The sequence below is a fragment of the Coregonus lavaretus genome (assembly GCF_964263955.1).
Source record: "Coregonus lavaretus genome assembly, contig: HAP1_SCAFFOLD_8329, whole genome shotgun sequence".
Lineage (NCBI taxonomy): Eukaryota > Metazoa > Chordata > Actinopteri > Salmoniformes > Salmonidae > Coregonus > Coregonus lavaretus.
In genome coordinates this window covers 1-15,030 of record NW_028163989.1, presented here as the reverse complement: position 1 = coordinate 15,030, position 15,030 = coordinate 1, and the positions used below count along the sequence as shown (strand labels likewise).

Sequence of the window (15,030 nt, the reverse complement as noted above, 5' to 3'; positions counted from 1 at the left end):
TAGTTATGTATTGATAACGTACTGATCGGTTATTATGATTGATTAGTGTTGTATTGTTAATGTACTAATTTCATTATTGATTAGTGATGTATTGATAACGTACTGATCGGTTAATATGATTGATTAGTGTTGTATTGTTAATGTACTGATTTAATTATTGATTAGTTATGTATTGATAACATGCTGATCGGTTAATATGATTGATTAGTGTTGTATTGTTAATGTACTGATTTCATTATTGATTAGTGATGTATTGATAACATACTGATCGGTTAATATGATTGATTAGTATTGTTAATGTACTGATTTCATTATTGATTAGTGATGTATTGATAACATACTGATCGGTTAATATTATTGATTTTTAATGACAGATCACCTGTGGGTGCTGTTTCCTGACGTCGTCATGGTGATAGCATCTGAGGTTACCGTGGATGTCGTCAAGCACGCCTTCATCACCAAGTTTAACGACATCACTGCAGACGTAAGAGAGGGTGTGTGTTTGTGTGTGTGTCTCTTGGGGTATGTAGGAAAATAGCCTGAAATAAAGCTGATATTCTGTGCTGGCTCCTGATATGAAACATTTGATCTCAAATCCAAAATGGTGGAGTAAAGAGCCCAGCTGAAAGAAATGCAGCTTTACTGTCCAGATACATCCAAAATGGTGGAGTAAAGAGCCCAGCTGAAAGAAATGCAGCTTTACTGTCCAGATACAATGTTGTTGAGTGTCACTCTACAGATGGGGTCAAATATATTGGCACCTTTTGCATGATTCACTATTCCTTCTAAAATAAGTTGGAATTGAAAAAAAGTTTGGTTTCCTAACTGAAATTTTAGATTTTTCGCTTCAAAGTAAAAAGAAAATGACCTGGACTGAATTATTCCAAATAATTTGGTTGAAGGCGGGTGATTCTAATTTCCTGTGTAATTTATCTCACCTGAGGTAAATTGCAGATGCTTACAACTACAGGGTATAAATAGACATTCAACCAGTTTTGATTTGCTGGTGTTTACAGGGTATAAATATACATTCAACCAGTTTTGATTTGCTGGTGTTTACAGGGTATAAATAGACATTCAACAAATTTTTTAAAACAGAACGTTGTGCTCCATCGACGTCGTCAAGGGTGCCAATATATTAGAATTAATCTATATACCACATCTAACTACTGTGCATTCGGAAAGTATTCAGACCCCTTCACTTTTTCCACATTTTGTTACGTTACAGCCTTATTCTAAAGTTGATTTAATAAAAATATGTCCTCATCAATCTACACACAATACCCCATAATGACAAAGTGAAAACAGGTTTTTATATATGTTTGCAAATTTATTAAAAATAAAAACAGATACCTTATTTACATAAGTATTCAGACCCTTTGCTATGAGACTCGAAATTGAGCTCCGGTGCATCCTGTTTCCATTGATCATCCTTGAGATGTTTCTACAACTTGATTGGAGTCCACCTGTGGTAAATGTAATTGATTGGACATGATTTGGAAAGGCACACACCTGTCTATATAAGGTCCCACAGTTGACAGTGCATGTCAGAGCAAAAACCAAGCCATGAGGTCGAAGGAATTGTCCGTAGAGCTCCGAGACAGGATTGTGTCGAGGAACAGATCTGGGGAAGGGTACCAAAACATTTCTGCAGCATTGAAGGTCCCCAAGAACACAGTGGCCTCTATCATTCTTAAATGGAAGAAGTTTGGAACCACCAAGACTCTTCCTAGAGCTGGCCGCCCGGCCAAACTGAGCAATCGGGGGAGAAGGGCCTTGGTCAGGGAGGTGACCAAGAACCCGATGGTCACTTTGGCAGAGCTCCAGAGTTCCTCTGTGGCGATGGGAGAACCTTCCAGAAGGACAACCATCTCTGCAGCACTCCACCAATCAGGCCTTTATGGTAGAGTAGCCAGACGGAAGCCACTCCTCAGTAAAAGGCACATGACAGCCCGCTTGGAGTTTGCCAAAAGGCACCTAAAGACTCTCAGGTCTGATGAAACCAAGATGGAACTCTTTGGCCTGAAGGCCAAGCCTCACGTCTGGAGGAAACCTGGCACCATCCCTACGGTGAAGCACGGTGGTGGCAGCATCATGCTGTGGGGATGTTTTTCAGCGGCAGGGACTGGGAGACTATTCAGGATCAAGGGAAAGATGAACGGAGCAAAGTACAGAGAGATCCTTGATGAAAACCTGCTCCAGAGCGCTCAGGACCTCAGACTGGGGTGAAGGTTCACCTTCCAACAGGACAACGACCCTAAGCACACAGCCAAGACAACGCAGGAGTGGCTTCGGGACAAGTCTCTGAATGTCATTGAGTGGCCCAGCCAGAGCCCGGACTTGAACCCGATCGAACATCTCTGGAGAGAACTGAAAATAGCTGTGCAGCGACACTCCCCATCCAACCTGACAGAGCTTGAGAGGATCTGCAGAGAAGAATGTGAGAAACTCCCCAAATACAGGTGTGACAAACTTGTAGTGTCATACCCAAGAAGACTCAAGGCTGTAATCGCTGCCAAAGGTGCTTCAACAAAGTACTGAGTAAAGCGTCTGAATACTTATGTAAAATTTGTTATTTCAGTTTGTCGTCATGGGGAATTGTGTGTAGATTGATGAGGGGGGGAAAAAACAATCCATTTTAGAATAAGGCTGTAACGTAACAAAATGTTGAAAAAGTCAAGGGGTCTGAATACTTTCCGAATGCACAGTATGTCATCAAGGGTGCCAATATACACTGCTCAAAAAAATTAAGGGAACACTAAAATAACACATCCTAGATCTGAATGAATGAAATAATCTTATTAAATACTTTTTTCTTTACATAGTTGAATGTGCTGACAACAAAATCACACAAAAATTATCAATGGAAATCAAATTTATCAACCCATGGAGGTCTGGATTTGGAGTCACCCTCAAAATTAAAGTGGAAAACCACACTACAGGCTGAACCAACTTTGATGTAATGTCCTTAAAACAAGTCAAAATGAGGCTCAGTAGTGTGTGTGGCCTCCACGTGCCTGTATGACCTCCCTACAACGCCTGGGCATGCTCCTGATGAGGTGGCGGATGGTCTCCTGAGGGATCTCCTCCCAGACCTGGACTAAAGCATCCGCCAACTCCTGGACAGTCTGTGGTGCAACGTGGCGTTGGTGGATGGAGCGAGACATGATGTCCCAGATGTGCTCAATTGGATTCAGGTCTGGGGAACGGGCAGGCCAGTCCATAGCATCAATGCCTTCCTCTTGCAGGAACTGCTGACACACTCCAGCCACATGAGGTCTAGCATTGTCTTGCATTAGGAGGAACCCAGGGCCAACCGCACCAGCATATGGTCTCACAAGGGGTCTGAGGATCTCATCTCGGTACCTAATGGCAGTCAGGCTACCTCTGGCGAGCACATGGAGGGCTGTGCGGCCCCCCAAAGAAATGCCACCCCACACCATGACTGACCCAGCGCCAAACCGGTCATGATGGAGGATGTTGCAGGCAGAACGTTCTCCACGGCGTCTCCAGACTCTGTCATGTCTGTCACGTGCTCAGTGTGAACCTGCTTTCATCTGTGAAGAGCACAGGGCGCCAGTGGCGAATTTGCCAATCTTGGTGTTCTCTGGCAAATGCCAAACGTCCTGCACGGTGTTGGGCTGTAAGCACAACCCCCACCTGTGGACGTCGGGCCCTCATACCACCCTCATGGATTCTGTTTCTGACCGTTTGAGCAGACACATGCACATTTGTGGCCTGCTGGAGGTCATTTTGCAGGGCTCTGGCAGTGCTCCTCCTGCTCCTCCTTGCACAAAGGCGGAGGTAGCAGTCCTGCTGCTGGGTTGTTGCCCTCCTACGGCCTCCTCCACGTCTCCTGATGTACTGGCCTGTCTCCTGGTAGCGCCTCCATGCTCTGGACACTACGCTGACAGACACAGCAAACCTTCTTGCCACAGCTCGCATTGATGTGCCATCCTGATTGAGCTGCACTACCTGAGCCACTTGTGTGGGTTGTAGACTCCGTCTCATGCTACCACTAGAGTGAAAGCACCGCCAGCATTCAAAAGTGACCAAAACATCAGCCAAGAAGCATAGGAACTGAGAAGTGGTCTGTGCTAATTGCCTATAATTTCCACCTGTTGCCTATTCCATTTGCACAACAGCATGTGAAATGTATTGTCAATCAGTGTTGCTTCCTAAGTGGACAGTTTGATTTCACAGAAGTGTGATTGACTTGGAGTTACATTGTGTTGTTTAAGTGTTCCCTTAATTTTTTTGAGCAGTGTATAAGAGTTAATCTGTATAAAACATCTATGTCATCAAGGGGTGCCAATATATATTAGAGTTAATCTGTATGAAACATCTAACTATGTCATCAGGTGTATGGAGAGTACCGCGCCAGCCTGGCCTTCGACCTCGTCAGCAGCAGACAGAAAAACGTGAGATTTAAAAATGTATCTTGATGATGAATAGATTGTGTTGATTAGTTGATTAGTTGTTATTGACGGGGTCATTATTATAATGGTGTTGCTTACCAGGCCTATACAGACTACAGCGACGCAGTCTCCAGGAGAATGGGCTTCATACCACTGCCTTTAGCACTGCTGGTAAGAGACTGACTGGGTGTGTGTGTGTGTGTGTGTGTGTGTGTGTGTCTGTGTGTGTGTGTGTGTGTGTGTGTGTGTGTGTGTGTGTCTCTGTGTGTGTGTGTCTCTGTGTGTGTGTGTCTCTGTGTGTGTGTGTCTCTGTGTGTGTGTGTCTCTGTGTGTGTCTGTCTCTGTGTGTGTGTGTGTGTGTGTGTGTGTGTGTGTGTGTGTCTCTGTGTGTGTCTGTCTCTGTGTGTGTGTGTCTCTGTGTGTGTGTGTGTGTGTGTGTGTGTGTGTGTGTGTGTGTGTGTGTGTCTCTGTGTGTGTCTGTCTCTGTGTGTGTGTGTGTGTGTGTGTGTCTCTGTGTGTGTGTCTCTGTGTGTGTGTGTGTGTGTGTGTGTGTGTGTGTGTGTGTGTGTGTGTGTGTGTGTGTGTGTGTGTGCAGACCTGGGTTCAAGTACTATTTCAGGTATTTAAATTACTTTTCAATTCATTTCAAAATAAGTATTCAGATTTACCTTTTTATTTGAAAAAACAAGTAGTTGAATATTGGAATGTATTTAATCTGAAATACACTGGCTGTGTCCCAATACCCATACTGGTATCGTAAATAGTAGGCCGTTTGAGTATGCGAAAATAGAACGAATTTCGAAAAATCGAGTGTACTTTAAATGCCAGGATGTCATCCTCATTTCAGTTTATCATCTAGTAGAATTCACTGAACAATTGAGGAAGAGAATGGTCTTTATCTAGTAGAATTCACTGAACACTATTGAGGAAGAGAACGGTCTTTATCTAGTAGAATTCACTGAACACTATTGAGGAAGAGAACGGTCTTTATCTAGTAGAATTCACTGAACACTATTGAGGAAGAGAATGGTCTTTATCTAGTAGAATTCACTGAACACTATTGAGGAAGAGAACGGTCTTTATCTAGTAGAATTCACTGAACACTATTGAGGAAGAGAATGGTCTTTATCTAGTAGAATTCACTGAACACTATTGAGGAAGAGAATGGTCTTTATCTAGTAGAATTCACTGAACACTATTGAGGAAGAGAACGGTCTTTATCTAGTAGAATTCACTGAACACTATTGAGGAAGAGAATGGTCTTTATCTAGTCGAATTCACTGAACACTATTGAGGAAGAGAATGGTCTTTATCTAGTAGAATTCACTGAACACTATTGAGGAAGAGAACTGTCTTTATCTAGTAGAATTCACTGAACACTATTGAGGAAGAGAATGGTCTTTATCTAGTAGAATTCACTGAACACTATTGAGGAAGAGAACTGTCTTTATCTAGTAGAATTCACTGAACACTATTGAGGAAGAGAATGGTCTTTATCTAGTAGAATTCACTGAACACTATTGAGGAAGAGAATGGTCTTTACCTAGTAGAATTCACTGAACACTATTGAGGAAGAGAACGGTCTTTATCTAGTAGAATTCACTGAACACTATTGAGGAAGAGAACGGTCTTTATCTAGTAGAATTCACTGAACACTATTGAGGAAGAGAACGGTCTTTATCTAGTAGAATTCACTGAACACTATTGAGGAAGAGAACGGTCTTTATCTAGTAGAATTCACTGAACACTATTGAGGAAGAGAACGGTCTTTATCTAGTAGAATTCACTGAACACTATTGAGGAAGAGAATGGTCTTTATCTAGTAGAATTCACTGAACACTATTGAGGAAGAGAATGGTCTTTATCTAGTAGAATTCACTGAACACTATTGAGGAAGAGAATGGTCTTTATCTAGTAGAATTCACTGAACACTTGAGGAAGCAGGATGTTGATATTTGTTGCTTACTGCATACATTTATACTAAACAGTACTTTCTAAATAGTATGTAGTATGATGAGTACACAGTATGTCGTTTTAGTAGGTAAGACAGATTCAGACACGGCCTCTGACTCAAATACACTCCCATGTATTTGAAATAAGTGTTTGAAAAAACTTAAAAATACTATTGCTAGACTATTTGGATTGTTCAAATAACCATTCAAATACTCAAATAAAAGTACTTGTTTTGGGCTGTGGATTTGAAAATTCTCAAATGGAAAGAAACAAGTATTTAAATAACCAATACTCACTGTGGGAGGGGGACAGGTCAATACTCACTGTGGGAGGGGGACAGGTCAATACTCACTGTGGGAGGGGGACAGGTCAATACTCACTGTGGGAGGGGGACAGGTCAATACTCACTGTGGGAGGGGGACAGGTCAATACTCACTGTGGGAGGGGGACAGGTCAATACTCACTGTGGGAGGGGGACAGGTCAATACTCACTGTGGGAGGGGGACAGGTCAATACTCACTGTGGGAGGGGGACAGGTCAATACTCACTGTGGGAGGGGGACAGGTCAATACTCACATACACATGTATTTTAGATGGGGGGGAACAGGTTTATTATTGATTTGGCTGATATTGGTGTGTGTCTGTTTCAGTTGATCAGGGTGGTGACCAGCTCAGTGAAGATCCAGGGATCTCTCTCCTTCATGTGTGTTCTCCTCTTCTACCTGGGGTAAGACACCTTCTCTACTACCTGGGGTAAGACACCTTCTCTTCTACCTGGGGTAAGACACCTTCTCTTCTACCCGGGGTAAGACACCTTCTCTTCTACCTGGGGTAATACACCTTCTCTTCTACCTGGGGTAAGACACCTTCTCTACTACCTGGGGTAAGACACCTTCTCTTCTACCTGGGGTAAGACGCCTTCTCTTCTACATGGGGTAAGACACCTTCTCTTCTACCTGGGGTAAGACACCTTCTCTTCTACCTGGGGTAAGACACCTTCCCTTCTACCTGGGGTAATACACCTTCTCTTCTACCTGGGGTAAGACACCTTCTCTTCTACCTGGGGTAAGACACCTTCCCTTCTACCTGGGGTAAGACACCTCTTCTACCTGGGGTAAGACACCTTCCCTTCTACCTGGGGTAAGACACCTCTTCTACCTGGGGTAAGACCCCTTCTCTTCTACCTGGGGTAAGACACCTCTTCTACCTGGGGTAAGACCCCTTCTCTTCTACCTGGGGTAAGACACCTTCCCTTCTACCTGGGGTAAGACACCTTCTCTTCTACCTGGGGTAAGACACCTTCCCTTCTACCTGGGGTAAGACCCCTTCTCTTCTACCTGGGGTAAGACACCTTCCCTTCTACCTGGGGTAAGACCCCTTCTCTTCTACCTGGGGTAAGACACCTTCCCTTCTACCTGGGGTAAGACGCCTTCTCTTCTACCTGGGGTAAGACGCCTTCTCTTCTACCCGGGGTAAGACACCTTCCCTTCTACCTGGGGTAAGACACCTTCCCTTCTACCTGGGGTAAGACACCTTCTCTTCTACCTGGGGTAAGACACCTTCTCTTCTACCTGGGGTAAGACACCTTCTCTTCTACCTGGGGTAAGACGCCTTCTCTTCTACCTGGGGTAAGACACCTTCTCTACTACCTGGGGTAAGACACCTTCTCTACTACCTGGGGTAAGACACCTTCTCTTCTACCTGGGGTAAGACGCCTTCTCTTCTACCTGGGGTAAGACACCTTCTCTACTACCTGGGGTAAGACACCTTCTCTTCTACCTGGGGTAAAACACCTTCCCTTCTACCTGGGGTAAGACACCTTCTCTTCTACCTGGGGTAAGACACCTTCTCTACTACCTGGGGTAAGACCCCTTCTCTTCTACCTGGGGTAAGACACCTTCCCTTCTACCTGGGGTAAGACACCTCTTCTACCTGGGGTAAGACACCTTCTCTTCTACCTGGGGTAAGACACCTTCTCTTCTACCCGGGGTAAGACACCTTCTCTTCTACCTGGGGTAATACACCTTCTCTTCTACCTGGGGTAATACACCTTCTCTTCTACCTGGGGTAAGACACCTTCCCTTCTACCCGGGGGAAGACACCTTCCCTTCTACCCGGGGTAAGACACCTTCCCTTCTACCCGGGGTAAGACACCTTCCCTTCTACCTGGGGTAAGACACCTTCTCTTCTACCTGGGGTAAGACACCTTCTCTTCTACCTGGGGTAAGACACCTCTTCTACCTGGGGTAAGACACCTTCTCTTCTACCTGGGGTAAGACCCCTTCTCTTCTACCTGGGGTAAGACACCTTCCCTTCTACCCGGGGTAAGACACTTTCCCTTCTACCTGGGGTAAGACACCTTCTCTTCTACCTGGGGTAAGACACCTTCTCTTCTACCTGGGGTAAGACACCTTCTCTTCTACCTGGGGTAAGACAACATTTTAAAAGGCCCCCTAGTGATCCCAGGGGTCTAAACGACAGCTTATGTCCCATATCGGATGGGCCAGCACTCGCACATGGAGTAAAGGGAGAGATGCATTCTGATAAGGTCATGCATACGACCACTCTGGTATGATAGGTTCTAAGGTGCAGCATCACCTTACCACTCTGGTATGATAGGTTCTAAGGTGCAGCATCATCTTACCACTCTGGTATGATGGGTTCTAAGGTGCAGCATCACCTTACCACTCTGGTATGATGGGTTCTAAGGTGCAGCATCACCTTACCACTCTGGTATGATAGGTTCTAAGGTGCAGCATCACCTTACCACTCTGGTATGATAGGTTCTAAGGTGCAGCATCACCTTACCACTCTGGTATGATGGGTTCTAAGGTGCAGCATCACCTTACCACTCTGGTATGATAGGTTCTAAGGTGCAGCATCACCTTACCACTCTGGTATGATGGGTTCTAAGGTGCAGCATCACCTTACCACTCTGGTATGATAGGTTCTAAGGTGCAGCATCACCTTACCACTCTGGTATGATAGGTTCTAAGGTGCAGCATCACCTTACCACTCTGGTATGATGGGTTCTAAGGTGCAGCATCACCTTACAACTCTGGTATGATGGGTTCTAAGGTGCAGCATCACCTTACCACTCTGGTATGATAGGTTCTAAGGTGCAGCATCACCTTACCACTCTGGTATGATGGGTTCTAAGGTGCAGCATCACCTTACCACTCTGGTATGATGGGTTCTAAGGTGCAGCATCACCTTACCACTCTGGTATGATGGGTTCTAAGGTGCAGCATCACCTTACCACTCTGGTATGATAGGTTCTAAGGTGCAGCATCACCTTACCACTCTGGTATGATGGGTTCTAAGGTGCAGCATCACCTTACCACTCTGGTATGATGGGTTCTAAGGTGCAGCATCACCTTACCACTCTGGTATGATAGGTTCTAAGGTGCAGCATCACCTTACCACTCTGGTATGATGGGTTCTAAGGTGCAGCATCACCTTACCACCCGAAAGGGTATCTTTAACTGTGTCTGTGTCTGTGTGTGTGTGTGTGTGTGTGTGTGTGTGTGTGTGTGTGTGTCTGTGTGTGTGTGTGTGTGTGTGTGTGTGTGTGTGTAGGTTGATCTCTCTGAAGGTACTGAACAGTATCGTGTTGCTGGGGACGTCGTGTGTGTTCGTTAAAGAAGCCAATATGGAGGAGAAGCTGTTCCAGTCTCCCCCCTCTGCTGCCTCCAGCCGCTCCAACTCTAGAGCGCACAGACCCACACACACACAGACCGCCCCCTCAGGTAAAACACACACAGACCGCCCCCTCAGGTAAAACACACACACAGACCGCCCCCTCAGGTAAAACACACACAGACCGCCCCCTCAGGTAACACACACACAGACCGCCCCCTCAGGTAAAACACACACAGACCGCCCCCTCAGGTAAAACACACACAGACCGCCCCCTCAGGTAAAACACACACAGACCGCCCCCTCAGGTAAAACACACACACACAGACCGCCCCCTCAGGTAAAACACACACAGACCGCCCCCTCAGGTAAAACACACACAGACCGCCCCCTCAGGTAAAACACACACACAGACCGCCCCCTCAGGTAAAACACACACAGACCGCCCCCTCAGGTAACACACACAGACCGCCCCCTCAGGTAAAACACACACAGACCGCCCCCTCAGGTAAAACACACACACACAGACCGCCCCCTCAGGTGAAACACACACAGACCGTCCCCTCAGGTAAAACACACACAGACCGCCCCCTCAGGTAAAACACACACAGACCGCCCCCTCAGGTAAAACACACACAGACCGCCCCCTCAGGTAAAACACACAGACCGCCCCCTCAGGTAAAACACACACACACAGACCGCCCCCTCAGGTAAAACACACACAGACCGCCCCCTCAGGTAACACACACACACACAGACCGCCCCCTCAGGTAAAACACACACAGACCGCCCCCTCAGGTAACACACACACAGACCGCCCCCTCAGGTAAAACACACACACACAGACCGCCCCCTCAGGTAAAACACACACAGACCGCCCCCTCAGGTAAAACACACACAGACCGCCCCCTCAGGTAATACACACACACAGACCGCCCCCTCAGGTAAAACACACACACACAGACCGCCCCCTCAGGTAAAACACACACAGACCGCCCCCTCAGGTAAAACACACACAGACCGCCCCCTCAGGTAAAACACACACAGACCACCCCCTCAGGTAAAACACACACAGACCGCCCCCTCAGGTAATACACACACACACAGACCGCCCCCTCAGGTAATACACACACACACAGACCGCCCCCTCAGGTAAAACACACACACACAGACCACCCCCTCAGGTAAAACACACACAGACCGCCCCCTCAGGTGAAACACACACAGACCGCCCCCTCAGGTAATACACACACACACAGACCGCCCCCTCAGGTAATACACACACACACAGACCGCCCCCTCAGGTAAAACACACACACACAGACCACCCCCTCAGGTAAAACACACACAGACCGCCCCCTCAGGTAACACACACAGACCGCCCCCTCAGGTAAAAGACACACACACAGACCGCCCCCTCAGGTAACACACACAGACCGCCCCCTCAGGTAAAAGACACACACACAGACCGCCCCCTCAGGTAACACACACAGACCGCCCCCTCAGGTAAAAGACACACACACAGACCGCCCCCTCAGGTAACACACACAGACCGCCCCCTCAGGTAAAACACACACACACAGACCGCCCCCTCAGGTAAAACACACACAGACCGCCCCCTCAGGTGAAACACACACAGACCGCCCCCTCAGGTAAAACACACACAGACCGCCCCCTCAGGTAAAACACACACACACAGACCGCCCCCTCAGGTAAAACACACACAGACCGCCCCCTCAGATAACACACACACACACAGACCGCCCCCTCAGGTAACACACACAGACCGCCCCCTCAGGTAAAACACACACAGACCGCCCCCTCAGATAACACACACACACACAGACCGCCCCCTCAGATAACACACACACACACAGACCGCCCCCTCAGGTAACACACACAGACCGCCCCCTCAGGTAAAACACACACAGACCGCCCCCTCAGGTAAAACACACACAGACCGCCCCCTCAGGTAAAACACACACAGACCGCCCCCTCAGGTAACACACACAGACCGCCCCCTCAGGTAAAACACACACAGACCACCCCCTCAGGTAAAACACACACAGACCGCCCCCTCAGGTAAAACACACACACAGACCGCCCCCTCAGGTAAAACACACACACAGACCGCCCCCTCAGGTAAAACACACACACAGACCACCCCCTCAGGTAAAACACACACAGACCGCCCCCTCAGGTAAAACACACACAGACCGCCCCCTCAGGTAAAACACACACAGACCGCCCCCTCAGGTAAAACACACACACACAGACCGCCCCCTCAGGTAAAACACACACAGACAGACCGCCCCCTCAGGTAAAACACACACAGACCGCCCCCCTCAGGTAACACACACACACACAGACCGCCCCCTCAGGTAAAACACACACACACAGACCGCCCCCTCAGGTAAAACACACACAGACCGCCCCCTCAGGTAAAACACACACAGACCGCCCCCTCAGGTAAAACACACACAGACCGCCCCCTCAGGTAAAACACACACACACAGACCGCCCCCTCAGGTAAAACACACACAGACCGCCCCCTCAGGTAAAACACACACAGACCGCCCCCTCAGGTAAAACACACACACACAGACCGCCCCCTCAGGTAAAACACAAACAGACCGCCCCCTCAGGTAAAACACACGCACACAGACCGCCCCCTCAGGTAAAACACACACAGACCGCCCCCTCAGGTAAAACACCGACAGACCGCCCCCTCAGGTAAAACACACACACACAGACCGCCCCCTCAGGTAAAACACCCACAGACCGCCCCCTCAGGTAAAACACACACACACAGACTGCCCCCTCAGGTAAAACACACACAGACCGCCCCCTCAGGTAAAACACACACAGACCGCCCCCTCAGGTAAAACACACACAGACCGCCCCCTCAGGTAACACACACACAGACCGCCCCCTCAGGTAAAACACACACAGACCGCCCCCTCAGGTAACACACACACAGACCGCCCCCTCAGGTAAAATACACACAGACCGCCCCCTCAGGTAAAACACACACACACAGACCGCCCCCTCAGGTAAAACACACACACAGACCGCCCCCTCAGGTAACACACACACACACAGACCGCCCCCTCAGGTAAAACACACACACACAGACCGCCCCCTCAGGTAACACACACACACAGACCGCCCCCTCAGGTAACACACACACACAGACCGCCCCCTCAGGTAAAACACACACAGACCGCCCCCTCAGGTAACACACACACAGACCACCCCCTCAGGTAATACACACACAGACCGCCCCCTCAGGTAAAACACACACACACAGACCGCCCCCTCAGGTAAAACACACACAGACCGCCCCCTCAGGTAAAACACACACAGACCGCCCCCTCAGGTAAAACACACACAGACCGCCCCCTCAGGTAATACACACACACACAGACCGCCCCCTCAGGTAAAACACACACACACAGACCGCCCCCTCAGGTAACACACACACACAGACCGCCCCCTCAGGTAAAACACACACAGACCGCCCCCTCAGGTAAAACACACACAGACCGTCCCCTCAGGTAAAACACACACAGACCGCCCCCTCAGGTAAAACACACACACACACAGACCGCCCCCTCAGGTAACACACACAGACCGCCCCCTCAGGTAAAACACACACAGACCGCCCCCTCAGGTAACACACACAGACCGCCCCCTCAGGTAAAACACACACAGACCGCCCCCTCAGGTAAAACACACACAGACCGCCCCCTCAGGTAAAACACACACAGACCGCCCCCTCAGGTAAAACACACACAGACCGCCCCCTCAGGTAAAACACACACAGACCGCCCCCTCAGGTAAAACACACACAGACCGCCCCCTCAGGTAAAACACACACAGACCGCCCCCTCAGGTAAAACTCACACAGACCACCCCCTCAGGTAAAACACACACAGACCGCCCCCTCAGGTAAAACACACACAGACCGCCCCCTCAGGTAAAACACACACAGACCACCCCCTCAGGTAAAACACACACAGACCGCCCCCTCAGGTAAAACACACACAGACCGCCCCCTCAGGTAAAACACACACAGACCGCCCCCTCAGGTAAAACACACACAGACAGACCGCCCCCTCAGGTAAAACACACACAGACCGCCCCCTCAGGTAAAACACACACAGACCGCCCCCTCAGGTAAAACACACACAGACCGCCCCCTCAGGTAAAACACACACAGACCGCCCCCTCAGGTAAAACACACACAGACCGCCCCCTCAGGTAAAACACACACAGACCGCCCCCTCAGGTAAAACACACACAGACCGCCCCCTCAGGTAAAACACACACAGACCGCCCCCTCAGGTAAAACACACACAGACCGCCCCCTCAGGTAAAACACACACAGACCGCCCCCTCAGGTAAAACACACACAGACCGCCCCCTCAGGTAAAACACACACAGACCGCCCCCTCAGGTAAAACTCACACAGACCGCCCCCTCAGGTAAAACACACACAGACCGCCCCCTCAGGTAAAACACCGACAGACCGCCCCCTCAGGTAAAACACCGACAGACCACATAATCAGCTGATAATCAGACAAGACAACCCAATTGCTCATTGGATGATGCCTTCTCAGTATGGATGATGCCTTCTCAGTATGGATGATGCCTTCTCAGTATGGATGATGCCTTCTCAGTATGGATGAGGGCAGGATGTTGATATTTGTTGCTTACTGCGTACATTTATACTAAACAGTCTGTTCTAAATAGTATGTAGTATGATGAGTACACAGTATGTAGTTTTAGTAGGTAGTAGGTAAGACAGGTTTCAGACAGGTAACACACCTGATATCTACCTACTACCGCTCTCTCTCTGTCCGTCGCTCTGTCCCTAACCCCTCCTACTACCGCTCTCTCTCAGTCCGTGGCTCTGTCCCTAACCCCTCCTACTACCGCTCTCTCTCTCTGTCCGTCGCTCTGTCCCTAACCCCTCCTACTACCGCTCTCTCTCTCTGTCCGTCGCTCTGTCCCTAAC

General features: G+C 48.7%; 1 protein-coding gene across 1 annotated transcript; it reads left to right on the top strand.

Annotated features, from left to right (window-relative positions):
• Window positions 1-379: 379 nt before the first annotated feature.
• Window positions 380-10,120, top strand: LOC311117594 (transmembrane anterior posterior transformation protein 1 homolog; the record flags this gene model as incomplete). Its single annotated transcript, XM_084192534.1, has 5 exons — window positions 380-484; window positions 4,362-4,421; window positions 4,521-4,589; window positions 7,022-7,098; window positions 9,951-10,120. Coding segments are annotated over exons 1-5 (454 nt in total), but the record flags the coding sequence as incomplete, so codon positions are not given.
• Between the last annotated feature and the right edge of the window lie 4,910 nt (window positions 10,121-15,030).